Source organism: Mercenaria mercenaria, chromosome 2 (genome assembly GCF_021730395.1).
Source record: "Mercenaria mercenaria strain notata chromosome 2, MADL_Memer_1, whole genome shotgun sequence".
Lineage (NCBI taxonomy): Eukaryota > Metazoa > Mollusca > Bivalvia > Venerida > Veneridae > Mercenaria > Mercenaria mercenaria.
The window spans coordinates 60,085,061-60,112,634 of NC_069362.1; the positions used below are offsets into that span (position 1 = coordinate 60,085,061).

The 27,574-nt window shown below is 35.9% G+C and overlaps 2 protein-coding genes across 4 annotated transcripts in view; both read right to left on the bottom strand.

The window, feature by feature from the left end:
- Window positions 1–1,013: 1,013 nt before the first annotated feature.
- Window positions 1,014–8,154, bottom strand: LOC123564050 (E3 ubiquitin-protein ligase TRIM71-like). Of its 3 annotated transcripts, none has more exons than XM_045357314.2 (3): window positions 8,034–8,154; window positions 7,628–7,717; window positions 1,014–3,217 (listed from the first exon to the last, which is right to left on the bottom strand). In XM_045357314.2, exon 3 carries the CDS (start codon window positions 3,208–3,210, stop codon window positions 1,477–1,479), a length of 1,734 nt encoding a protein of 577 aa, XP_045213249.2. In that variant the 5' UTR covers window positions 3,211–3,217; window positions 7,628–7,717; window positions 8,034–8,154; the 3' UTR covers window positions 1,014–1,476. The 3 variants fall into 3 exon arrangements, with proteins under 3 accessions (XP_045213249.2, XP_053392675.1, XP_053392676.1); XM_053536700.1 differs by having other exon boundaries at window positions 7,628–7,654; window positions 8,034–8,119; XM_053536701.1 differs by lacking the exon at window positions 8,034–8,154 and adding an exon at window positions 7,865–7,959.
- Window positions 8,155–23,712: 15,558 nt separating this feature from the next.
- The window catches only part of LOC123564052 (E3 ubiquitin-protein ligase TRIM71-like), a 31,263-nt gene continuing 27,401 nt past the window's right edge, over window positions 23,713–27,574 (bottom strand). The window contains exon 2 of the mRNA XM_045357316.2: window positions 23,713–25,803. Coding sequence (XP_045213251.2) covers window positions 24,024–25,796 — 1,773 coding nt within the window. The 5' untranslated portion in view covers window positions 25,797–25,803 and the 3' untranslated portion in view covers window positions 23,713–24,023. The remainder of the gene's footprint in view (window positions 25,804–27,574) is intronic.

Sequence of the window (27,574 nt, forward strand, 5' to 3'; positions counted from 1 at the left end):
TGTTCCGGGATATGTACCAGTACAGACAATCCGAGGCGGAGGATGAATGATTGCCAGTAATCGATCCTGCAATCTGTTGATCTGCGCTCTCCCTACTGAGTTAAGTAGGTGGGTAATTTGCACCATAGTGGCACAATTATAGGCAATTTGCCAACTTTCCAGTTTTTTGTGAAGAAGAAGACCTCAGGTAAAAACACTGACTTTTACGAAATTCAACAACAATGATTGTTTGGAACGTTATTGTTACTATGTGTAAAAAAAAGCGATGTTTGTTTTTCTTTATTTTAAAATTCTAAAGATTGCACAGGATTTTATTAATACCTTGAATGAAGATTTCCTTGATTAACTTGTTTTTAGCTTGACTATACAAAGAAAATGGAGAGCTATACTACCCGCCCTGGTGTTTGCGTGGGCATGGGTCAAAGTTTTTTTATAATGTCAAATATCTTGAACAATATTGAAGATATTCAACTGAGACTTGGAATACTTGCATATAGTGACAGTGTGCACATGTGTGACAAGGGACATTACTCTTTTGGCAATATTTTCAGAGTTATGCCCCTTTTTAACTTTTACTAAAAATAGAAAAAATAGCTTCCGCTCAATATCTTCTGTTTAGGTGGTAACTTGGTTTGTAGAGGGCTTAAAATTATCGAGACATAGGTTGACATTGTATTTTGGGTCTGTTGGGTCAAGGTCATTGTCTCTAAAAATAGAAAATTGTTCCAACTCATAAATATTTGGTGCATATATAGATTTTATTAAGACAAAGGTCGGGACTGTTTTATGGTTTCTTGGATCAAGGTCACTGTCAACGTTCAAAGATCCTCCTAGCTTCTTGATGAACTTGTTTTTGCAGAAAGTTTGACCAGTCATATGACAGACTGTGATGCTAAAAAGAAGAAATATTATAATGGGAGTTTTCTGTTCTTGTCAACTTGTCTGTATTTCCCATGCTACTTTTAAGATATGTAATGTGGTCATAGATAATGAAAATATGAGAAAAAGTCAGAAATATTTAGAAAATGCTAATGTTCCTTTCCATATTGTCACACAAAGTACACTGTAGAGCAGTTAAAATATTCAATAATTTAAAATAGGAGTTCCTAGTCATAAACATTTCTGTCTTTTAGGGATATTTTGTTCTCCAACATATGTAAATAAACAATATTATCAGTAGCTATTGTGAACACTGCATGATACACTAGTTTATAACTGTTTGGATATATTTTAAACATGTAAACAATGGAGGTAAAAAACTAAATGAATCGACTGCTTCTTTTTATATGTACACTTTCATGAAATTATGTACAATGAAGTCAAATGTATATAACTGTGGTCAGCACACTAATTCAATAGTTGAGTCTGGAGTTCTATCCAAACTTGTTGTTATTTCTTGGGTAAATGTAACATTATCTAAAAGTTGATGTTTTTTTGCACTCTGATGTTATATCAGACGAAAATCAGTTCTCTGTATTATGACCTCTTGTAGATTTGAATAATGTTCATTTTTCTTTCGTCATTACTGATACTACAGATATAAAATGTTTTGGTTGCATCACACCAGCAAATAGCCACTGGATGATCTAAATCCTTCAGTACGGTTGTACTCTCTTTACAGTCACCAGTTACATTGAGTATGTTACATTTTCCCATATCACTCACATAGAATGATCCATCATCTAACATGGCAAGACCTCGTGGAGATTCTATCCCTCCATAACTACCCATAAGTCTTCCTTGCCAGTTCAACCATATAACCGCTTTCATTTCACAGTCAGATACATAGATAGCATTACTGTTGCTAGTGACATATTCTGGATGTTTGAAAATATTTTCACCATTTGTGTTTGTTATGACTGTTGATTGTACAGTGCCTTTCAAGTCGATGATTTGCAGTTTTGCAGGTCTCTGAAATGTTACTGCAAATTTCCCCTGGCAGTTACTAATACCATAACACAATCCATCTGCTTTAAGTGTGTTTTTCTTAGAGAGTCTGATTGAGGAATAGGATATCAACTGTATTGTTTTGTTACTTGGCATTGTGACAGCAAGTTCATCTCTGGTGGTTGTGGTGATGTCCCATGGCTGTGAAACTAGACTCAGTTGTTGAATAGATTGAGTATTGATGTCTACCATTTTAATTGAATGATTGTTGTAGTCTGCAAGAAATATTTGGTTTTGAAAAGAAGCTGCAATTCCTGTAATGCAACAATCTCCTCCATCTGATGATGTCTTGGCACAGATGTTTGTATGAGAAATTATCCTTGATAGTGTTTTAGCTGTTAATGTGCCAAGTGACTTCTCGTTTTGAAGAAGTGATTGAATGGCATTACTTGGAATAAATATATATTCTTTTGTAACTCCAGTGGATTTTACTTGCAACATTCTTTTTTCATTATCTCGGATTAGTTGGTCAGCATTTTTTAGCTCAGTGAAAAGTCTGTCTGCTTTCTTGGTTGTGTTGAGTTGTTTTATTATATCAGATGATGCTTTCAGATCTTTACTGACATTATCACATGTTTTATCTATGGTCTTCAACTTGGTGTCATTCTCTTGTTTTAGGGCATTTGCTGCATCTGAAGCTTCCTCTTCAAGTGCATCAAACCTATAGTTAATGTCGTCCCTGAACTCCTTTATTTCTGCAAGAACATCTGTCAAGGAAGTGTTTGATTTTGCAATCATTCGCCTCAGATCTGCTGTAATAGTATGACATTCCTCAGTTATTTTGTTAAGACATGTAAGAGTGTCTTTGAACTCAGTGCCGTCAATGGTGTGTCCAGATATATCAGGTATGTAGTCGACCAGGCAAGATGTGCGGGTATGGTGAAGGCTCACACATACACTGCATAGAAGTGCTTTATGGTCACGGCAGTAGAACTTGATCATTTCTTTTGTGTGTTTAGAGCAAGGAGTTGAAAGATCATCTGGCTGTCCAACATTAGTAGAACTAGACATTGTAGACAGATTTTGAGTGCGTGGAATGTTGTCTTTACCTAGAAGTTTATGATGTCGAATTGGTTTTGGTTTCCTGTGGGTGTTAAAGCACGAGTCACACAAATGCTCTTCACAATCTTCACAGTACCCGACGGCAGGTAGTCTGAGGTCATCTCTGTCGCATGGCTGACAGAAAACTTCAAAATCTTCTCCAGAACCTTGAGACAGGGTTGAAGATAATTTCTGTGGTGCCTTTTTACCAGGGACAGCCATGTTTTCTCTGAAATAAACAATGTTAAAAACATTATTATATTTTAGACCTACAAATTATGTGAGCAAAATATCTTGACCTTTCATAATGAAGTAATTTATTTCATTTTATGATTTTTTTGCATTTATTTCCATAAACCAGACTTGATTTACTTTATCATAAACTAGTGTTACTGGTTTAATTACTGTTGCAAACTAGTGTTACCAGTTGGTTACTACCACAAACCAGTGTTAAACCAGTTAATTTACTGTAACAAACTTAACAAGTGGTAAGAGTTGATTTATACCATTTGATTTACAAACCGCAAACTTACCAGTTGATTTGTTACCATAACGTTAATACCAGTTTAATGCATCTGTAGGATAGGAGGCCAAATTGACAAGAAGTTTTGATTTATTTTTAATTTACTGCAGTCATCAAAATAGAATTGCTAGAGGGGTAGATGTGGTGGCCATAGCACATTAAATCACTTTTAATTACACAATAGTGCCTGCTAAAATCTTCTGTGAATTATATTGTGTTGTTGGCTACAGGTAAATCAACACCTTTCAAACCTCCAAAATTAAATTTTGACACAAACATATTTCCTTTGTAAATCGGTTGCATTTGTCTGAATTAAATCTTTCTTGAGCTTGAGAAAAAAGGACTGAAACTCATTCAAGTATGAAATACTAATCTGTATTTTCTTAGTTTTGAAATTTTGCAATACATTTAAGTTTTTATTCTTAGATTTCAAGTTAATGGTTATACATATTATACAATCTTCAATGTTTATGCCAATACTGTGTTCTAAACTTTGAATAATCACTTGTAAAATCAAAGTATCCAATTTCATGAAAGGTATTCTTTATGTGTCAGTCACACTACACCGTATAGCGTTAACGAACGCTCATCGTATGGCGCATAAAACGCATTATGATCGCAAGATCAACCCACATATACAGGACGATTAACGTTCAATTAACGGACATCACCTTACTAGTAACGGGCCTGTACCATGTAAAACATAAGCGCAACACGTGAGAAATTGATAAAACATTCTTCGAAGGTTTGACGAATGTATTGTCAGTTATCGTCCATTGAACATACGTTACATACATTGCATGTCCGGTAGTAGTCCGGCCGTGAATCAGATCCACCGGACAAGAACGGATGCGAACCGGACAAGTACAGAATAAGGAACGCACGAGTAACGAACAAAACGCATACCAGCGCATGGCTACCGTACATCTAACAGTCAACTTTGTCCTATGGACTGTACGTTCCAAATTTTGAACATGCTCAAAACCGTCCACTGGATGGAACGACCATCGCCGTACAAGGAGCGCAGGCGCCGCATGAGAAACGGAAAAGAAATGCATGCAAACAGGCGCCTAGCTACCTATACACCAGTACGCCCGTGAATCCACATAATTCTGCCATAAATTTTTATTTCTGTTACTACATCTTTATCCTAAATCTAGACTGGATGTGTTCCAAATCGTAATTAGTGTACTTTATATGATTAAAGGGGCCTTAATTCAAAGCCCGGGTGTTAGCTTTAGAACATATCTGGGTATTGGTGGTGGTATGATTGTTTTGTTCTTTTAATGTTTTAGGTGTTAACTTTCCAGAGTTCCAAATTTCAAATAGATGTTACAAAAATGTTTTAATACTGTCAGGCGCGTAGCTGCCTTTACGCAGATACGCAGCTGCGTAGTGAAAATCTGGCAAACATACACAATTCAAATTGCTATTCTATGTCGTTTCAATACGAAGTCTAAATCATGCAACAGAGATTGCTGCATATACAATCATTGCTTACTTCATATTCTGTTTTTAATAAGTAGAATAGCGAACTCAATGGGACATGCAAAATGTGATTGTTAAACATATATTACATGTTCCTTACCAATAGGAATTATTTGTATAGCGAACTGATTTATAATAAGTTGATTCAACATGCATTTAAATTCACCAATTGTCTTTATAGTTTTAAAACAATTTTTGTATAGGTTTGAAATTTATTTCATTATCATTCTATTTGATTACTTATTTTGTAATAATCCTGAACATGTGAAATATTACAATCATACGATGTCTATTCTAACGGTTTAAAGAGGCGAACTTCTATAATAAAATTTTAACACAATGTTAAAAAAAAATGAAACAAATTTTGGCCTTCAAGTCTAAAACGAATTTCGAATAGAATATTTTTTGAAATAGTACAGACATAATTTTCGCACATAATAATTATCAAGTTGTTTTCAGACGTCAAAGAATATCTGCTATGTCTAATAATTGTACTTAAATGTATACAATTATCAATAAGTCCATGGTCACATTGTTGTAGAAAATAAAATCCTATAGAAATCAAATAATTACGCCCGATTAAATATTACGCTATTGCCCCACAAGTCGTAGGATACTACTGTGACATCCAGTTCACAGTGAGAAAAATATCTTGTTTCTTTTATAATTGGTGATTATATATTTTTATTGGCCTATTACTAACTGAATTATATATATTATATTTCAGAAGACATTAAACTACATTCAGATCAAGATTTCAGTGTAATACTTAATTGGTTTTAGATGTTGTTCAGATATCAACTATCACGCTATGATTTCAATATTTGTTTTACGAATCAATATGTTATTACAATGTCTGCCCAAAGCTAATGTTAAAGCCTCGTATAAAACTTCTGAAAAAGACTTTTTTGGTTCGCTATATCTTAATATGTGTTATTTCAATGTATATATATTTTAACATTGGGGCATGGAAATATGTTCCTTACAAACCATGTTTGTTTACATAGATCAAATAAGAGCTAAAACTTTGCCATCGTGATCTAGCTCTCCACCATCGTCATTTCACTGGGCAGGCAAAACATGAAGCGCGGGATCACGAAGGCAAAACTAGAGTTACGGTAAAATTCATTTACTATCGTATATTTACTTATAGACATATCCCTTGAATGATATATCCAATTATAATGATATTTCGAAAGTTTGTTACTACGAAACATCTGTTTTGAATAAAAACTTGCACACATGTATGTACACGTGTAATATTACACGGATACAAAATAAACCATACATTTCATATAAAATAAATGAGAAAAATAAGTTATTTATGCAATATTTTTGCTTCAAAAAATATCAGGAGGATACCCCGACCCTCACATTACCTCTGTGTACTATGAAAAATGCCCCAGCTACGTGCCTGACTGTTTAATACTGCAAGTTATTAATTTACGAATTCATCCACAAGGATTCCCGCGGTTTCCCTTCCTGACTTACACACAGTACATCCAAGGGGACAACTGTCACGGCCATGAACTGTCTATACTCTACTTTTTATCATTAAAAACAACATAATAAAATTAAGAACAAAGATTTATTTAAAACTTATTAAAATCCGCTATAAACTTTACACGCACGATGCAGCTATAGGTAATTTAACAGAAATTTGTTTGACAACACTGTTCACTCTATGTTTTTAAAATGCTGCCATTTTTTAGTTTTTAAAGATTTTTCAATTCTGTTTTTGATAACTTCTGGCCGTAATGTATTGCATTTATTTACTATAAAAACGAAATAGCTTTTTGCGCTGTATGAAATTGTGCAGGTAATTTAAAAAACAAAATCGGTTGTTTCTATTCAATTTTGCTTAAAACATTCTGCTATTATCTTATCAAAATTGCCTTAAATTTTCTAGCGGTACTGAAAGTTTCTAGTGATTATATTAAATAATAAATACATTATCGCTGTGTAAGTAACGCCTAAATTTTGCGGTGTGTACATCATCACTACTAGACTTTCCTATGGTTGCCGGTGTCCCGGACCGTGCGCTTGTATGCCACCATAGGTCCCTAACACATACACAAAAGAATGCTGACCTAACTTTTAATGTTTATTTTGTAATGTTCTTAATTGTGTCCTTCAAAAAGTTATTTTGAAGCCATTTATATTAGTTCTATTTAGATTAAAGATTATACTGTTTAAAATTTGCTAAAATTTAGTAAAATTCGATAACATTGGTAAGTTTTGATAAAATCAGAGTCGGCCTTTGCCGAAAAATGAAAACACAAAGACTCGGATTTCTGACTTTTATTTGTACCAAAATATCTTTAAAATTCTGTTCTAAAATTAAAGTTAAAAATAATTTAGTAAAAACCGATGACCATCTTTGCCGAAATGTAAAGTGGGTGCGAGCTTTTGTCTCCTAATTTTTAAAATCATGGTCTAAAATTGGGTTAAATATGGCTTAAAATTTGTATTGGTTTATAAGGTTTCTTCAATTAGAGGGACCATAACACTTTTCTGGCACATGCAAGTGGTGCTCTTGACTTACATGTTCTTTTAAAGTCTTTCAGTATGCACAGATGTTTTTGTTTCAGTTATATAACTTTTAGGGAATATTGGAAGAAGACTTACCTGGTGAGAGTTGTCTTGATGCTGTTGCTGAAATGGAAGACAATTGGGTCTTACAGTGAGTGCCGTTGCTACCAGTTGAATACTGTGAAGCTGCAAACCATAAAATTGCCATGATATTAAATCATTTGTGCATTATGAATGCAATTAGAAGCCAAATTTCTACTTTGACAAAAAGTTAAATAATGTTGCTAAAGTTTTATAGTTGCTAATGCTAGGTAAACAAAGTAATTTACTTACATGTAATTCAACATTTAAATATTGCAATAAATGATAAAAGTGTTTGTAACTTCTTAACTAAGTAGTATCAATATATATAATGATTTATGTCCTTACAACTGTGATCTAAATTTTAAAATTGTAATTGATTATAGACAAATATTGAGCTAAAGAGAAATCCAACACATACCTCCCTTGAGTTTGCATTAAATATAACTTGCGAAATTAAAATGAACGGTTTGTTCTGCTTACAGGTACAAAGTCTTGATCAGTATCTATGTGCTGTAAAGACTACCTCAAAATAACTATTCTATTGTATTTCTATAACGGTAATCATGAAAAAGTTTAGAAATAACAAGTATCTAGTTACAAATTGACAGTGGTATAATTATATAAGGCCAAGACAACGTGATTTAATGTGTAAATATATATTGAATTATCAATGTAGTAGTATGCACAATACTAAATGTATTAGGTGAAGTTTAGACCACACTTTATTTCTACAGTGTAAGATAGTTATTATTTTATGTTTCATACGCCCGAAGGGACGTATTATGTTATACCCCCGGTGCCCGCCTGTTCGTCCGTCTGTTAGCAATTTCGTGTCCGCTCTGTAACTCTTGAACCCCTTGAAGGATTTCGAAGAACCTTGACACAAATATTCACCACATTAAGACGACGTGCAGAGCGCATGTTCCATATGGCTTGCTTCAAGGTCAAGGTCACACTTGGGGATCAAAGGTCATATGACTTTGTTTCGTGTGTATATTACTCCGCATTGCGGTGTTCTTGTTTTTATCTGGCAGATTGTTCACGTACAATAATTTTTTTATGAATTTCACTTTTATGTTACTATAAATAGTTTATCTTGTAACTTTTTTATTATGGGCCATAGGGCAAAAAGTCGAAATTACTTCTCTGTGGTACAGCATGGATGGTACCCTCAATTTTAGGTGTATTCTGACATATCTATACCTGTTAAGGATTTATTGTAGACTTACAATTTCCTTTTTGGAATTTCTTTTGTTGTTCCAGACCTTTAGGCTTCAACAGACAAGTTCTTTAAATTTTGCTCCCATCCTCTGATATAACCCTTTGGGCGTATATTGCCCCGCTTGGTGGAACTCTTGTTAAAAGTATACAGAAAAGAGATTGACTGAATAACTTTGCAGACACATTAATTCAGGGAGGACATAAATTGTCCACCTGTCATCTTGTAGAATGTATTATACCAGTAGTATCAGAATAATTTGCAGAAGTTCATGTTAGAGGATAAAGTAGCTCACTAGGTGTGGTGACCGGTCTTTAAATGACCTACAGAAGTGCTTATTTAAGATTGATACAGCATATTACTATAGATTGGCCATGTATAAACCTTTCGAACACTGTCAGAGTTTAAAAGTAGCCTACATAAATATAAAAAAAATGGTTCAGTAAGTTTGTAGACCTGGATATATCTTTTCTTCGTAAAAAAAAAACAATTACTGCTTAGAAATTTGTTGATTAAAGTTAACAACCCCCCGCCCCACCACGCCTCCTCCTCATCCTATTTGGGGAGACATATTGCTTTTGCCTTGTCTGTAAATCCATCATTTTTCGATTCCGATCAATAACTGTATAAGCATTTGACCTAGAGCCTTCAAACTTCATAGGGTGATAGGGCTTATGGTGTGGGTAAAGATCACAGGGACCTGAACATGAAAAGCAGTTTTTCAATAACTCTTGAACCACTATTTCTAGACTACTTAACCTTTAGCCTGCTGGTGGCAAGTGACTCTGCCTTTGCGACCAGTGCAGACCAAGGTCAGCCTGCACATCTGTGCAGGGTGATCATGGTCTGCACTGTTCGCTATTCAGTTAGTAAATTTTCAGTGAACACCCCTTCGAATAAAAAATGGTATTGCCCAAATTGAATGACGGACAAGTCCATTTTAGAAATTTAGCAGGCTAAGGGTTAAACTTCATAAGATGATTGGACGTGCAGAGCAAATGACCACTATTGATTTTTGGGTCACTCCATTAAAGGTCAAGGTCACAGGGGCCTGAACATGGAAAACTGTTTCCAATCAATAACTTTCAAACCACTTGACCTGCAATACTGAAACTTTATAAGATGATTGGACCTACAGAACAGATGATCCTTATTGATTTTGAGGTCACTCCATCAAAGTTCAAGGTCACAGGGGCCTGAACATGAAAAACAGTTTTCAGTCAATAACTTGAGAACCACCTGACCCAGAATGTTTAAACTTCATAGGATGATTGGACATGCAGAATAAATGACCCATGCTTTTTGGGTCCTTTCATTAAGTTTGGGTCAACAGGGCCAGAACATTGAAAACTGTTTCCAACCAATAGCTTGACAACAATTTGACCCAGAATCTTCAAACTTCTTAGGGTGATAGAAATTACAGATTCGATGACACCTATTCTTTGGGAAGCTTGTTTTGCTTTTAGTTTCTTGTGCTTATTGATATTGTCTCTTGTTATCCTGTCACTGCCACTCTTATTATTCTATCCTCACCTACTACTCCATACACAACCATCCCTCTTCCCTATTTTTTCCTTTAATTTCTTATATTTCTTGATATCTTGATATGCTTTCCCCTCTCAAAGAGATATACGTTTAGTAGCTCACTTGAACTTCGTTTAAAGTAAGCTGTTATTATAGGTGAGGTATTGTGACTGGTCATTGTCCGGCGTCTGTCAACATTTTGCCTTGTGAACACACTAGAAGCCACAGTTGTGACCCAATATTTATAAAGCTTGGTGAGAATGTTTTTCTTGATAATCTCTAGGTCAAGGTTGAAACTTGGTCATGTGGGGCTAAAAACTAGGTCAGTAGGCTGATCATAGGAAAAGCTTGTGAACGCGCTAGAGGCCAAAGTTGTGACCCAATCTTTATGCAATTTTTAGCTGGACTATAAGAAGTATGGAGAGCTATCCTACTTGACCCGGCGTCGGCGTCGGCATTCTATCACGTCCGCACTTTGGTTAAAGTTATGATGCACTTTCTCTTTATCTTTGTTATTACTTAATGGATTTGCTTCAAACTTAAAATGACTGTTCCTCATCATCACCCACATCATATGACAGAAGGGTCATAGCTCTTGCACCAATATTTCATGCATTATCTCCTTTTTACTTAGAATTTCAGGTTAAAGTTTTGGTGCACTTTCACTTTATCTCAGTTATAACTTAATGGAATTGATTCAAACTTAAAATAGTTGTTCCTCATCATCACCCACATCATATAGCTCAAAGGTCATGACTCTGGCACCAATATTTCATGAATGATCCCCCTTTTTACTTAGAATGTCACGTTAAAGTTTTAGTGCACTTTCAATTTATCTCAGTTATTACTAAATGGATTTGATTCAAACTTAAAATAGTTGTTTCACCTTACCACCCACATTATATGACACAAGGTTCTTACCTCTTGCACCAATTTTTCATAAATTATGCTCCATTTTATGCCCCCACTTTTTTTTTTGTTGGGGGGGGGGGGGGCATATAGATTTGCCCTTGTCCGTCCGTCATTCTGTCTTTCTGTCTGTCCTCCGTCCGTCCGTCCTTCCGAGAATGTTGTGTCGCGCATAGCTCCAAAAGTATTTGACGTAGAGTCACAAAACTTTACAGGAATGTTGGTCAGCATGTGTAGTTGTGCACCTGGGGTTTCGCGTCCGGATTCATTCAGTCTTGTAGGAGTAATGACCCCTGACTTTGTAAAAATTGGTCATTTTAATGTTGTGTCGCGCCTAGCTCCAAAAGTATTTGACCTAGAGTCACCAAAGTTTACAGGAATGTTGTTCAGCATGTGCAGTTGTGCACCTGGGGTTTCGCGTCCGGATTCACTCAGTCATGTAGGAGTTATGGCCCCTGACTTAGTTAAAAATTGATCATTTTAATGTTGTGTCTCGCGTAGCTCTAAAAGTATTTGACCTAGAGTCACCAAAGTTTACAGGAATGTTGGTCAGCATGTGCAGTTGTGCACCTAGGGTTTTGCGTCCGGATACATTCAGTCGTGTAGGAGTCATTGCCCCTGACCTAGATAAAAATTGGTCATTTTAATGTTGTGTCGCGTGTAGCTTCAAAAGTATTTTACCTAGAGTCACCAAAGTTTGAAGGAATGTTGGTCAGCATTTGTGGTTGTGCACCTGGGGTTTCGCGTCCAGATTCATTCAGAATTGTAAAAGTTATGGCGCCTGACCTAGGAAAAATATTCTCCTTTGACATGTAGTTGGGGCATCTGTGTCCCATGGACACATTTCTAGTTTACTTAGAAATTTATGTTAATTTTGATGCATTTTCAATATATTTCAGTTATATGGAAATGGTTTTAAATTCAAACTTGAAGTAGTTGTTTATCACCAACATACATGTAATATGACACAAGGTGCATAACTCTTGCACCAATATTTTATTAATTATGCCCCCTTTTTGCTTGAAATTATACTTATATAGTATTTTGATATACTTTATCTTTACTTAACACTTTTGACACAGACTCAAGCTATTGTGCAATATTTTCATCCACCAGGAGTCATTAAATACTTCAGTGACAGCTCCAGTTTCCTCAGATGTGCCCATTTTCACTATCCAGCTTCGAAATAGTCGAGCGCGCTGTCTCCTGTGACAGCTCGTGTTTTCGTGCCCCGGTTATTTTGGCTGCCGGAATCTTAAGGCAGTACACGATTGTTTTATTTCCTGCTCATAGGTGTGTGTTTGTGTGCTTGTGTGTCTAAAGCGGTGCCCTACAACTAGTGTTCTTGTATCTTGTCTGTTTTTCTTTGTTAGTTTGTTGAGTGTTCTTTTGTGTTTTGTGTTTATCTTTGGTACATGAATGTCTGTCCTATTGTGGTTTACGTTGTAGTGTAACTGTGATTGAGGAACGTAGCATTCCCTTTGTATATTCATCCTTGTTCTACTGTCCCCTTCAACCTCCTCTCCCACCTCATTCTACTCCTTACCACTTTCTCCTCCTCTGTCTATATTTGGCATAAATTTATATGTACTTGTTTGATTTTTTAAGCAATCGGACTGTAATATATTTTTCGTTACAGCTTCTTTTTGTTGTTGCCCTATTTTGCAAATGTGTGGCTCCTAGCTATATGTTTATAGTGCTTTGTGCTTTACCCTTACCTATCATCTTTTGGTTAGAATGTTTGTCTTGATGATTTCTAGTTCGAAATTGGGTCATTAGGGGTCAAAAACTAGGCCAGAATATAGACATGTTGTTTATACACTGGTGTGTCCGTCAACAGCTCGCAAACCCCCAACCCCAATTCAGCTATAATTTCTATTTCTTATTTCTAGTGTTCTTTAAATTGTCTGTTAGCATCTTCCATCCACTCATATTCACATTACTCCCCCACTCCGCCCCCACTTTACACTGTCACCACATAAAACATTGTTTTACTGTTTGTTTAGCTTGAATATTTGGATATTCAAATAGTCATGCTTTTGTCAGTATCTGTGTCTAATGCTTTCAAATTTTACACATATATTCAGAGCCTTATTAGAAAGTTACATAACTTTAGTTTTCATTTTGTCAGAATTACGACCTTATTTAATCAGAATTTCTGGTAAAGGTTTTGCATGTAAGCAGGTTTCTCAAAATATACTATGCCAAATGCTATCAAACTTCACACCTGTCTTCAGGTGCCCCTTTTCAACATGGAAATTTTGGAATGACAACAGATTTCTCAAAAATCACTAGACCAAAAACTTTCAAACCTCATACAAGTCTATGGCATTGTAAGATGGCCTCATGTGGTAAGTAACATAACTCTAGTGAGTGTGTGAGTGTTTTTTTTTTGTCAAAAGTATGATTCTTTTTATGCTCCCTTTTTGGAAAATTGGGACATATTACGTGATGGCACTCTCTGCATCCCTATACCCATCATAATAAGTGTCTGGAGCGTAACTTTTTAAACAACAAAAGTATTGTCTTTACACTTGGCATATATGTACATAGTGGTGAGACAATGCGCAGAGCGCTAAAATCGGCTGTGCAGGTCAAAGGCCAAGGTCACAAATTGTGCTGAAAGGTCAAACAGTTCTTCATATTATGTGTCCGGAGCAATACTAAATATCCATTCAAGATATTGACTTCGAACTTGGGTATGTAGGTCAGAGGTCAAGGTCACAAACTGAGCTCAAAGTGACATCTGTCCTTCATATTTCATGTCAGGAGCATAATTTATTAACCATTTAAGGTAAGGAATTCAAACTTGACATATAGGTAGGTAGTTGTGAGACGATGTTGAAAGAACATGAACCTCAGATCTGTAGTCTTAGGTCAAGGTCACATAATCTGTCTGTCATATTTACATGTAATTAAGTATGTTCTCAGATTGTCCATAAAACTTTTACGTATAGTTTATAGACCATTTATTGAAATTTTAATGCAATTACGTTTTCCGAAACAGAGCATAGTGAAGGCACAACTTAATGCATTAGAAGTACAATAATTGTATCTATAACTGACTTATAGTTAAGACACACCATTTTATTTTACTTACAGGTTAAAGCAACAAAAAGCTCTCATTGAAGATAACTAAACCACGCCTTCTTCAGTCTCTAATGGAATTCATTGGCTAGTCTTATCTTCACTCATGATCTAGAAGTACATGTTTGTTACAACTTTATACAAGTTCATTTTAGTGCCAACCTTTAGCAAACTGGCGGTTGATCCAGTTCTGGAAGATTTTAATTTAGTTATTATAAATGCATAGTAGACAACTCACTTACCGAGTAGTTTGTAGAACACAATATTATATTCTTATTCTCTTATTCAATAAAAATGTAATATGTAGGTTTAACTCGTAATGATCTAACAGTACAATTTAATCAACTACATTTATAAATAAAACTAGACAAAGTAAGTGCACCCAGGATTAGTTTTAGACCATTAGAGGTAATTGATTGAGAGTGAAAGGTGCAGAAGAGTCAAACTTGAACTATGAAAGTAAAGCTTGCATTAAAAAGAAGCTAAAAAACACAATTCGATATTTATATATTTCTTGTATACAGTCCCTGTTTTGGTAATTCCTCCACCTCCTTTAATGCGGGAAATCTATAGTAGGTGGAACAATGAATACTCATTCATGATTAAGTGGATCAAATTCTTCAGTTATGAAATAATATGAAAATAAGTTGGTTACTTTTTTGAAAATCCCTCGCTTGTCGTTTGATAAAAACGATGTTTGAACTATAAATCATTGTATAACCTCACAAGGCATATTTCATAACTCTGGTTTAGCAAAGTATGCCCCCTTTTCAGCTAAGATAATTATGCTAAAGTTTTTATATAAAAGCTGTGCTTCTAAGTCAAGCGCACAGTCAGTAGACAGCTCTTGTTTACTTCACTAAAAATTAAAGCAAGAACATCATAAGTGAACATTTCAAAATCCAAAATTGTTTCTCCTTTTCTGCATGTCTTTTTAGCTCACCTGTCACATAGTGACAGGGTGAGCTTTTGTGATCGCCCTTTGTCTGTCGTCCGTCGTCCGTCCGTCCGTCCATCCACAATTTCATGTGAACAAGATAGAGACCACATTTTGCAAGCAGTTTTTATCAAACTTGTACAAAACTTGTATTGGCATAGTATCTTAGTTCCTTTTGAAAACTGGCCAGATCCCATCATCGTTTCTATTGCCCCTTAAAGGGCCAGAATTTGCTATTTTTGTGCGTCAACAATTTCTTGTCTGCACGATAGTGGTTTCATTTATGATTTTTTTTAACCAAACTTGCACACAACTTGTATCACCATAAGGTCTTGGTTCCTTTCTTGAACTGGCCAGATCCTGTTATGGGTTCCAGAGTTACGGCCCCTAAAGGGCCAAAATGAGCTATTTTGACCTTGTCTGCACAAAAACAGCTTTATTTATGATTTGATTTTTACCAAACTTGCACACAACTTGTATCACCATAAGATCTTGGTTCCTTTCTTGAACTGGCCAGATTCCATTATGGGTTCTAGAGTTATGGCCCCTTAAAGGGCCAGAATTAGCTATTTTGACCTTGTCTGCACAATAGCAGCTTTATTTATGATTTGAATTTAACCAAACTTGCACACAACTTGTATCACCATAAGATCTTGGTTCCTTTCTTGAACTGGCCAGATTCCATTAAGGGTTCCAGAGTTATGGCCCCTGAAAGGGCCAGAATTAGCTATTTTGACCTTGTCTGTACAATAGCAGCTTCATTTATGATTTGAATTTAATCAAACTTGCACAAAACTTGTGTCACCTTAAGATCTCGGTTCCTTTATTGAACCAACCAGATCCCTTAATGGGTTCCAGAGTTATGGCCCCTGAAAGGGCCAAAATTAGCTTTTTTAGCTCACCTGTCACATAATGACAAAGTGAGCTTTTGTGATCACCCTTCGTACGTCGTCCGTCGTCCGTCCGTCCGTCCGTGCGTCAACAATTTCTTGTCTGCACGATAGTGGTTTCATTTAAGATTTTATTTTTACCAACCTTGCACACAACTTGTATCACCATAAGATCTCGGTTCCTTTCTTAAACTAGCCAGATTCCATTATGGGTCCCAGAGTTATGGCCCCTGAAAGGGCCAAAATTAACTATTTTGACCTTGTCTGCACAATAACAGCTTTATTATCCCCCGACAAAAGTCGGAGGGATATAGTTTTGGCGTTGTCCGTCCGTCCGTCTTTCCGTCCGTCCGTCCGTCCGTCCGGAGCCATATCTAGGAAATGGTTGGGAATATTTATTTAAAACTTCATATACCTGTTCACCACTATGAGTTCTTGCGGCTTGTCAAGTTTCAGTCAGATTGCCCAAGTAACAACAGAGTTATGGCCCTTAGAAGTTTCTAGTGTTAACTATATAGGGTACTATAAATATGGCAATTTCGGCATCATAACTTTTGATATATTTGACCTAGAACTATGAAACTTAAACAGAATTTAGATCACCATAATGTGGTTGTGTACACACAATTTCGTTCGGATTTATTTGTAAATTAAGAGTTATTGCCCTTTAATTGTATAAAAATCCACATATTTGTACATAACAAACTTACCATTTGGTAAAATTTCATTAAATTTCTTTCATTCTTTTCCATGAACATTTATTGTAAACATGTGAAGTTGTGTACCCACACCTCGTCAACCCGATACCTTGATCACACCCCTACCCCCCCCCATCCCCCCTACCCCCCCCCCCCCCCCAAAAAAAAGAAAAAAAGAATCATTATTTTAGATTTTTTTCAAACAAACTTCATATACCTGTTCACCACTATGAGGTTATGGGGCCCATCAATTTTCAGACAGATTGCCCAAGTAACACCAGAGTTATGGACCTTAGAAGTTTCTAGTGTTAACTATATAGTGTACTATAGATCTATAGATATGGCAATTTCTGCATCATAACTTTTGATATATTTGACCTTGAACTATGAAACTTTAACAGAATTTAGAACACTATAATGTGGTTGTGCACACACAATTTCGTACGGATTTCTTTTGTAACTTCAGAGTTATTGCCCTTTAATTTTCTAAAAATCTACATATTTGTACATAACAAACTTACCATTTGGCAGAATTTCATTAAATTTCATTCATTCTTTTCTGTGAACATTTTTTATAAACATGTGAAGTTGCGCACCCACACCTGGACACCCACTTGCCTTGGTCCCCCTCCCAACACCCCCCCCCCCCCCCCCCCCCCCCCCCCAATTTTTTTTTTTCATTTCTTATTTTAGATTTTTTTCAAACCTTCCATGATTATTTATCAACATGCAAGTTGTACCATTCCCCCACCTCACTCCTCCACCCAGTCATGCCCACCACTGATCATGCATCCTTTGCCCCTTTTTTCATTTTTAATTTTCCATCAATATTTATAATCAACATGTGAAATTTTGTTTCCTCTCCCGTTCCCCGGCACCCCCACCCCCTAAAAAAGTAAATATATACATATATATATATATTTCCATTCCTTTTTTTTTTTAAATGTTCAAACCTTCAACATGTTAAGTTGTGACCGCACAAACCTTGCCCTCAGCCATGTTCAAGATATCTTACCTGTGTTCTCTTAAGGACATTCTGTTCTTTTAAGTTCAAATGTACATGTTAAACAGCAACACCTGGTGCCAAACCACTCAAAGACAATATTTTGTTCCAGTTAAACTTCAAACTCACATTTCAATTAACTGCATTTAATTTTAAAAGCTAAGCTTTTTACAGTAAGCATATCCCATTCAAAATAAATTCTTTAGTCAGGATCAAAGTATCATACATTTATTATGTACTCTTTAATTAAACATTTGTTTTCTGTTAAATTGATTTTGACTAATGAAATTATTTGCTTCTTATTAACATCCTTAACGTTTTGCCGGATATATTTTTTTGCCATTCCTCACCACAAACCCTTTCGGCGGGGGATACCAATTCATCGAATTTGCTTGTTTATAACTTGAGTTTTACCAAACTGGCACACAACTTGTATCACCATAAGATCCACCAGAATTAGCTATTTTGACCTTGTCTGCACAATAGCAGCTTCATTTAAGATTTGAATTTAATCAAACTTGCACAAAACTTGTGTCACCATAAGATCTCGGTTCCTTTTTTAAATGCCAGATCCCTTTATGGGTTCCAGAGTTATGGCCCCTGAAAGGGCCAAAATTAGCTATTTTGACCTTATCTGCACAATAGCAGCTTCATTTATGATTTGATTTTAACCAAACTTGCACACAATTTGTATTACCACAAGATCTTGTTTCCTTTCTTGAACTGGTCAGATTCCATCATGGGTTCCAGAGTTATGGCCCCTTAAAGGTCCAAAATTGGCTATTTTGGCTTTTGCAGCCATATAGATACTTCATTATGCCCCCCTTCGAAGAAGGAGGGGTATATTGTTTTGCAGATGTCGGTCGGTCGGTCGGTATGTAGACCAATCCGTTTCCGGATGATAACTCAAGAACGCTTGGGCCTAGGATCATGAAAGCTGATAGGGAGGTTGGTCAACACAAGCAGATGACCCCTATTGATTTTGAGGTCTGTATGTCAAAGGTCAAGGTCACAGTGACCCTGAATAGTAAAACGGTTTCCGGATGATAACTCAAGAACGCTTGGGCCTAGGATCATGAAAGTTGAAAGGAAGGTTGGTCATGACCAGCAGATGACCTCTATTGATTTTGAGGTCAGTATGTTAAAGGTCAAGGTCACAGTGATCCTGAACAGTAAAACAGTTTCCGGATGATAGCTAAAGAACGCTTAAGCCTAGGGTCACGAAAGTTGATAGGGAGGTTGGTCATGACCAGCAGATGACCCCTATTGATTTTGAGGTCAGTATGTCCAAGGTCAAGGTCACAGTGACCAGGAACAGTAAAATGGTTTCCGGGCAATAACTCCAGAATGCTTGGGCCTAGTGTCAGGAAAATTGATAGTTAGGTTGGCCATGACCAGCAGATGACCCCTATTGATTTTGAGGTCAGTATGTCAAAGGTCAAGGTCACAGTGACCAGGAACAGTAAAATGGTTTCCGGGCAATAACTCCAGAATGCTTGGGCCTAGTGTCAGGAAAATTGATAGCTAGGTTGGCCATGACCAGCAGATGACCCCTGTTGATTTTGAGGTCATTAGATCAAAGGTCAAGGTCACATTGACCAGGAACAGTTAAAAGGTTTCTGATTTTCTTGTCCAAAACCATAGGGCCTAGAGCTTTGATATTTGGTATGTAGCAAAATCTAGTGGTCCTCTACCAAGATTTATTAGATTATTTCCCTGGGGTCAAATATGGCCCCACCCCGGGGGTCACGTAGTTTATATAGACTTATATAGGAAAAAACTTTGAAAAACCTCTTGTCCAAAACCACAGGGCCTAGGACTTTGATATTTTGTATATGACATCATCTAGTGGTCCTCTACTAAGATTGTTCAAATTATTCCCCTAGGGTCAAATACGGCTCCGCCCTGGGGGTTACATGGTTTACATAGACTTATATAGGGAAAAACTTTGAAAATCTTCTTGTCCAAACCACAAAGACTATGGCTTTGATATTTTGTAATGTAGCATCATTTAGTGGTTCTCTACCAGGTTTGTTCAAATTATCCCTCTAGGGTCAAATATGGCCCCGCCCCAGGGGTCATATGGTTCATATAGACTTATATAGGGAAAAACTTAGAATCTTCATGTCCATAACTTACATCATTCAAATTTAGACCACATGTGTAGCTTTGACTGGCAAGATAAACCTTGACATGAGTTGACCTTGATCTTGACCTAGTGACCTTAGCTTTCACATTTCTGTAGCTACAGCCTTCAAATTTGGACCACATGCATAGGTTTGTGTACCGAAACAAACTTTGACCTTGTTATTGACCTAGTGACCTACTTTCACATTTTTGAAGGTACAGGCTTTAAATTTGGACAACATGCATAGTTTTTTGTTCCAAAATAAAATTTGACCTTGATTTTGACTTAGTGACCTACTTTCACATTTCTCAAGCTACAGCCTTCAAATTTGAACCACAAGCATAGTTTTGTGTACTGAAATGAACTTTGATCTTGAGATTGACCTAGTGACCTTCTTTATCATTTCTGAAGGTACAGGCTTCAGATTTGGACCACTTGCGTAGTTTTATGTTCTGAAATAAAATTTGACCTTGATTTTGACCTAGTGGCCTACTTTCACATTTCTCAAGCTACAGCCTTCAAATTTGAACCACGTGCATATTTTTGTGTACCGGAATGAACTTTGATCTTGAGATTGACCTAGTGACCTACTTTCACATTTCTGAAGCTACAGGCTTCAAATTTGGACCGCATGCATATTTTTGTGTTCTGAATTGAAATTTGACATTGATTTGACATTGATTTTTACCTATTACCTACTTTTACATTTCTCAAGCTACAGCCTCCAAATTTGAAGCACATGCATAGTTCTGTCTATCGAAATGAACTTTGACCTTGAAATTGATCTAGTGACCTGCTTTCACATTTCTCAAGCCACAGCTTTCAAATTTGGAGCACATAAACATTGTTTTGTACCGAAATGAAATTTGACCTTGATTTTGACCTTGAGCTAGTCTTGAAATTTGGAACATTCAAAAATGGCTCAGTGGATGGTGCCAAGATCACTCTGTAATCTCTTGTTAGGTTAATAGGTTAAAGGTCAAGGTGGGATTAAACCAGAATGGTAGAACTTTTGTTTACAGTGAGCATATAATTTCTGTTCCTTGTGCGATTACTGAATGCATCAAGGGGGGCATTTCGTGTCCGACAAGCTCTTGTTTATGGTTTTATTTGATACAAACTTCCAAAATATCTTCAGCAACAATAAATCTTGGATTCCATGACAAATCAGATCCAATCGTAGGTTCCAGAGTTATTTTATATCTGATTACCTCCCCTGATTGTAATCAAAATGGATTTATATCAGTAAGTACTTATAGGACTTATTTGAAATTTCATTATTGTCATTTGTTGGACTGAGCCAATCATGGTAGATAACTATGGACTGATTTTATGTCAAATTACCTTTATTTCAAATTAAAATGGGTATATCTCCGTAACTAATAAAGATACTGATCTGAAATTTCATTTATGTCAACAGATTTAATTGGCAGATCCTTCTTTTGTTCACTTACAATAATTTTTTTTTTTAATTACTTCCCTTTTACGTTACTATAAATAGCTTATTTTTAGTAACTTTTTTATTATTGGCCGTAGGGAAAAACCGAGACCACTTTTCTGTGGTACAACATGGATGGTACCTCCAATTTTTAGATGTATTTTGACATATCTGTACCTTGTAAGATTTTTTCTTTCTTTTTGGTTAAATTTCTTCCCTCTGTTGTTCCTGTCCTTTGGACTTAGATATTTTTTTCTGAGGACCTTCTTGTCCTCAAGTGCAGTGATAACAGGTGAGCGATATAGGGCAATCATGGCCCTCTTGTTGACCTTGTCTGCACAATAGCAGCTTCATTTATGATTTGATTTTAACCAAACTTGCACATAACTTGTATCACCACAAGATCTTGGTTCCTTTCTTCAACTGGCCAGATTCCATTATGGGTTCCAGAGTTATGGCCCCTGAAAGGGCCAAGATTAGCTATTTTGACCTTGTCTGCACAATAGCAGCTTCATTTATGATTTGATTTTAACCAAACTTGCACACAACTTGTATCACCATAAGATCTCGATTCCTTTTTATTCGCCTGAAGGGACATATTATGTTATCGCCTCGGTGTCCGTCTGTCTGTATGTCTGTTGGTTAGCAATTTCCCTTCCGCTCTGTAACTCTTGAACCCCTTGAAGGATTTCAAAGAAACCTGACACAAATGTTCACCTCATCAAAACAATATGCAGAGCACATGTTTCGGATGGCTCACTTCAAGGTCAAGGTCACACGTAGGGTTCAAAGGTCGTATGACTTTGTTTTGTGTGTATATTGCTCTGCATTTGCGTCGATTGCAGTGCTCTTATTTTTATTTGGCAGATCCTTATGTTACTATAAATAGCTTATTTAGTAACTTTTTTATTATTGGCTGTAGGGAAAAACAGAGACCACTTTTCTGTGGTACAACATGGATGGTACCTCCAATTTGTAGGTGTATTTTGACATATCTGTACCTTGTAAGAATTTTTTTTAAATTTTGGTTAAATTCTTTCCTTTGTTGTTCCTGTCCTTTGGACTTAGATTTTTTTCTGAGGACTTAGATTTATTTTTAATTTCTTCTCTTTGTTGTTCCTGTCCTTTGGGCTTCATCAGTCAAAATTTTGCTCCTAACCTCCTCTGATGTAATCCTTCAGGCATGAAACTACTGGCCTGATTTGAAAATAATTTTATTGGAAGTAACTTTAAGAAAATTTCAACTATATTTTCTCATAATTCTTTTGATTGATCTTGATTATGATTTTTTAACCTTCTTGTCCTTAAGTGCAGTGATAACAGTGAGCGATATAGGGCCATTTTGGCCCTCATGTTACATCATTTTAACTTTCTTGAGTGACAAGGCTTTTGAATTTTTAATAGTCATAAAATGTTGTTCTCCAACAGCTCTTGTTTTGTAGTGGAATCTAAAATATTTGAGCCATTGGGAACAGTATAAATTATCAAGAGGCACCCATATACTGTGTGACATTAATAAAAACTTTGCAATGAAGTTTATGGTAAATAAGAAGATAATTATTGGTTCATAATTATTGAGTCACTGCCATATTGACTATCTAATTATTATTTTTACACTGAAAGAACTCCCAATGCCACAAATAACCGCTTTATCAAACTTAATTTTGCAGAAAGTTTGACAAGTCACATGTCAGATTGTGATACGAAAAGGAAGGAATATTATAATGGGAGTTTTCTGTTTTTATCAACTTGTTCGCAGTGCCCATGTTTCTTCTAAGAAATGTAATGTGATCATGGTGAAGGAATACATTAAGAGAAGTCAAAAATATTTAGTTCTAATGATTCCTTTCCATATTGTCACACAAAATATACAAAAATATACATGTTTATAGAGATGTTAAAAAAATTAATAGTTTGACAAGATCCTTGTTTATAAATGTTAAAGTCTTCTTTAGTAGTGATTAATTTTGTTCTGTCAATAAACAGTATAGTCAGTAGCTATTGTGATTACTGCATGATATGTATCTTTAACCATTATCCTACTAAACTTCTATAATGAACTTGGCCATCTTTCAAGCTGAACAGTACCATCAACTGTTAAAAGGGGTTCTTACTAAAATGAAACAGATTAAATGGCGACAAGTGCAGTGGTCGCAAAGGCAGAATCAATTGTGTCATGCATGATAAGGGTTAAAACTGTTTGGATATTTTTTAAACATGTAAACAAATGGGGAAAAATAAATGAATATCAACTGACTCGGTAATAAGCTATCAGCTTGTTTTCCAATCCATGTATTTGATATGTGAAAATTTGTTGTACATGTTATGTGTATGTTGCTTCAAAAATAAAATATTGTTTAAACTAACTGACTCGGTATGTGCACCTTCATAAAATTGTGTATACTGAAGCCAAATGGATATAATCCACTGGTCAGCAAATTATTTCGGTAGCTGAGTTCAAGCTTTTTTTCCATGTATGACTATAAGAATATGGCAATTACCTAAAATAACTTTTACATTATTTTGATATAATTTACACTTTGATGTTATATCTGAAGAAAATCGTTTCTCTGTGTTATGACATCTCGTAGATTTGAATGATGTTCATTTCTTTTTTGTCATCACTGTGGTTACTGACTTGAAACGTTTTGGTAGCATCACACCTGCAAATAGCCATTGGACTATCTAAATCCTTGAGTACAGTTGTACTCTCTTTACAGTCACCAGTTACATTGAGTATGTTACATTTGCCTGTTTGCATGTCACTCACACAGAATGATCCATCATCTAACATGGCAATACCTTGTGGAGCTCCCATCCCTCCATAACTACCCATTACTTCTCCTTGCCAATTTAACCAGATAACTGTCTGCATTGCATAGTCAGATACATAGATAGCATTGCTGTTGGTAGTCACATATTCTGGGTTACTGAACATGTTTTCACCATTTGAGTTTGTTATGACTGTTGTTAGTACAGTGCCTTTCAAGCCGATGATTTGCAGTTTTGCCGGTCTCTGAAATGTTACTGCAAATTTCCCCTGGCAGTTACTAATACCATAACACAATCCATCTACTTTAAGTGTGTTTTTCTTAGAGAGTCTGTTTGAGGAGTAGGATATCAGCTGTATTGTATGGTTACCTGGCATTGTTACAGCAAGTTCATCTCTGGTGGTTGTGGTGATATCCCAGGGATATGAATCTAGGTTCAGTTGTTGAATAGCTTCACTATTTATATCTACCATTTTAATTGAGTAATTGTTATAATCTGCTAGAAATACTTGGTTTGGAAAAGAGGCTGCAATTCCGGTTATGAAACAATCTGTTTTATCTGATAATGTCTTGACACATAAGTTTTTATGATGTGAAATTATCCTAGATTTTAAAGCTTTGACTGAAGGAGGACTTGGCTGTTTTTGTATTTTAGCTGTTAATGTACCTAGTGACTTCTCATTTTGAAGAAGTGATTGAATGGCTTGACTTGGATCAAATGTATATTCTTTTGTAGCTCCAGTGGATTTTACTTGCAGCATTCTTTTTTCACTGTCTCTGATCAGTTGCTCCGCATTTTTAAGCTCAGTGAAAAGTCTGTCTGCTTTCTTGGTTGTGTTGACTTCTTCTATCATATCAGATGATGCTTTTAGAGCTTTACTGACATTATCACATGTTTCTTCTGTAGTCTTCAACCTTGTGTCATTCTCTTGTTTTAGGGCATTTGCTGCATCTGAAGTTTCCTTTTCAAGTTCATCTAACCTGTGGTTAATCTCGTCCCTGAACTGTTTGATTTCTGCAAGAACATTTGTCAAAGAAGTGTTTGATTTTGCAACCATTTGTCTCAAATCTACTGTAATCTCATGACATTTCTCGGTCATTTTGTCAAGCTCTTTAAGAGTGTCTTTGAACTGGATGCTGTCGATAGTGTATCCAGATATATCAGGTATGTTGTCAACCTGACAGGATGTACGGGTATGGTCAAGGGTCACACATACACTGCATAGAAGTGCTTTATGGTCATGACAGTAGAACTTGATCACTTCTTTCGTGTGTTTAGAGCAAGGAGATGTAAGATCACCTGTCTGTCCAACATTAGTAGAACTAGACATTGTAGACAGATTCTGAGTGTGTGGCATGTTGTCTTTATCTAGAAGTTTATGATGTTGAAGTGGTTTTGGTCTTCTGTGGGTGTTAAAGCACGAGTCACACAGGTGCTCTTCACAATCTACACAGTACCCAGCGACAGGGAGCCTGAGGTCATCTCTGTCGCATGGCTGACAGAAAACTTCAAAATCTTCTCCAGAACCTTGAGACAGGCTTGAGTTCAGTAGTACTTTTTTACCAGGGACAGCCATGATTGATCTGAAATTAACAAAACAAACAAGCTTAAAACATTATTGTGTTTTAAGACATACAGATTCCATGTGCTAAAACTTCACCTTTCATAATGAAGTAGTTTATTTTATTTTATGTTTCACATACCTACTATGTTTGACATTTATTAGCTCGACTATTCGAAGAATAGTCCAGCTATTCTACTCACCCTGGCGTCGGCGTCACACCTTGGTTAAGTTTTTGCATGCAGTACATACAGCTATCATTTAAAGGCATATAGTTTTGAAACTTGTTTTTTCTTTTTCAAGTGAATTACCAACCTCACTGGATCAAGTCCCATAACTCTGACATGTATTTTGAGCAAATTATGCCCCCTTTTGGACTTAGAAAATTCTAGTTAAAGTTTTACATGCAAGTTACTATCTCCAAAACTAACGCAGATATTGAATTGAAACATCACATATGTTCAGATTACTAGAGCAGAGATAAGTCATATGATGCATTTAGCAAAAAGTCTGTTGGAATAATTTGGTTGAATCATTTACGAGATTTCATATGGGACTCATTCATTGATAAACAGCTTCAGTGAACATCTATAATTATTGAACAAAAACTGAATTAAGCTAAGTAGTACACTTGTAATTGCATTCTGCAGTCTAAGAAATATTAGTGCTTTTAGAATTTCAAACACAGTGCATGTTAATGGCAACAAAATAAATATTTTTCCTCTTTGTCTATTAAACACAATTTTCTGGCTATGGCAGCTTGCAGCAAATTTCCACTACACTCATTTCTGTTATAACCATTCCTTTAATTCTGTGTGGAAATATGTTACATGCTGAAAGAGACATGTCACACCTCTTGCCTTCAGGGTGACAAAGTAACTGTTGATATTTTCTTAAAACTGTCTATTTCTATTTTCAGATTAAATGCACAATGGAAGACAAAAAATATTAGACAGTATAACGGATCTAGAGCTTCAAATTCTTGGGATTGCTTATAAATTGAAGCAGAATAAAAGTGTTCCAGAAGCAACACATACTCTAGAAACTCTAGCCAGAAGAGTCAGATGTAATTCGATGTCTCTGAACATTAGAAATCAAAAGGCAGTAGAAGAACTACATGCCCTTAGGAGTGAAGTACAAACCTTGAAGAAAAAACTTAATAACACTGCCCGTGAAAAATCTAAATCAGTGGCTGAAAATGGAAAGCTGTTATTCAAGTTAGCAAACATAGACAGGGAACACAAGCAGTTACAAGAAAAAAAAGCTATAGAAATAGCCAACTTGGAAGAAGAAACTAAAAAATTACTGGAAAAGACTACCAATCTCCAAACACAAATTGAAAGCCAGGCATCTCAGGACTTGTTTGGAGAAATGGATCAAGATCAGGAGGATGACGACATGAGTAATAGTGATAACAGTAGTGATGATGAAGGTAGCAAGAAAAATAAAATGAACATTGCTGATGTAAATAATGGAGATGTAAACAAAACTGAGGATGAAATCAACAATAATAACCAAAATAACAATAGTGATGTGAGCAGTGTTGATAGAAACAATGTTCATGTGAAAAAATGGGGAGGATGAAAACAGGAATGAACCACCTCAGAAAAAAAAACCAGAAAACTTTAAAAAGCTCTAAGTGCACACATCTGATGAGACCTTTCATGTGAATTGTGGGGAGGATGAAAACAGGAATGAACCACCTCAGAAAAAAAAACCCCAGAAAACTTTAAAAAGCTCTAATTGCACACATCTGATGAGACATTTCATGTGAATTGTGTAATCGTGTCTTT

Coding starts and splice junctions, on each gene's coding strand:
- LOC123564050 (XM_053536700.1), bottom strand. Junction 3,218..7,627: donor ATCAAGACAACTCTCACCAG/GTAAGTCTTCTT, acceptor TGTTTATTTCAG/AGAAAACATGGCTGTCCCTG.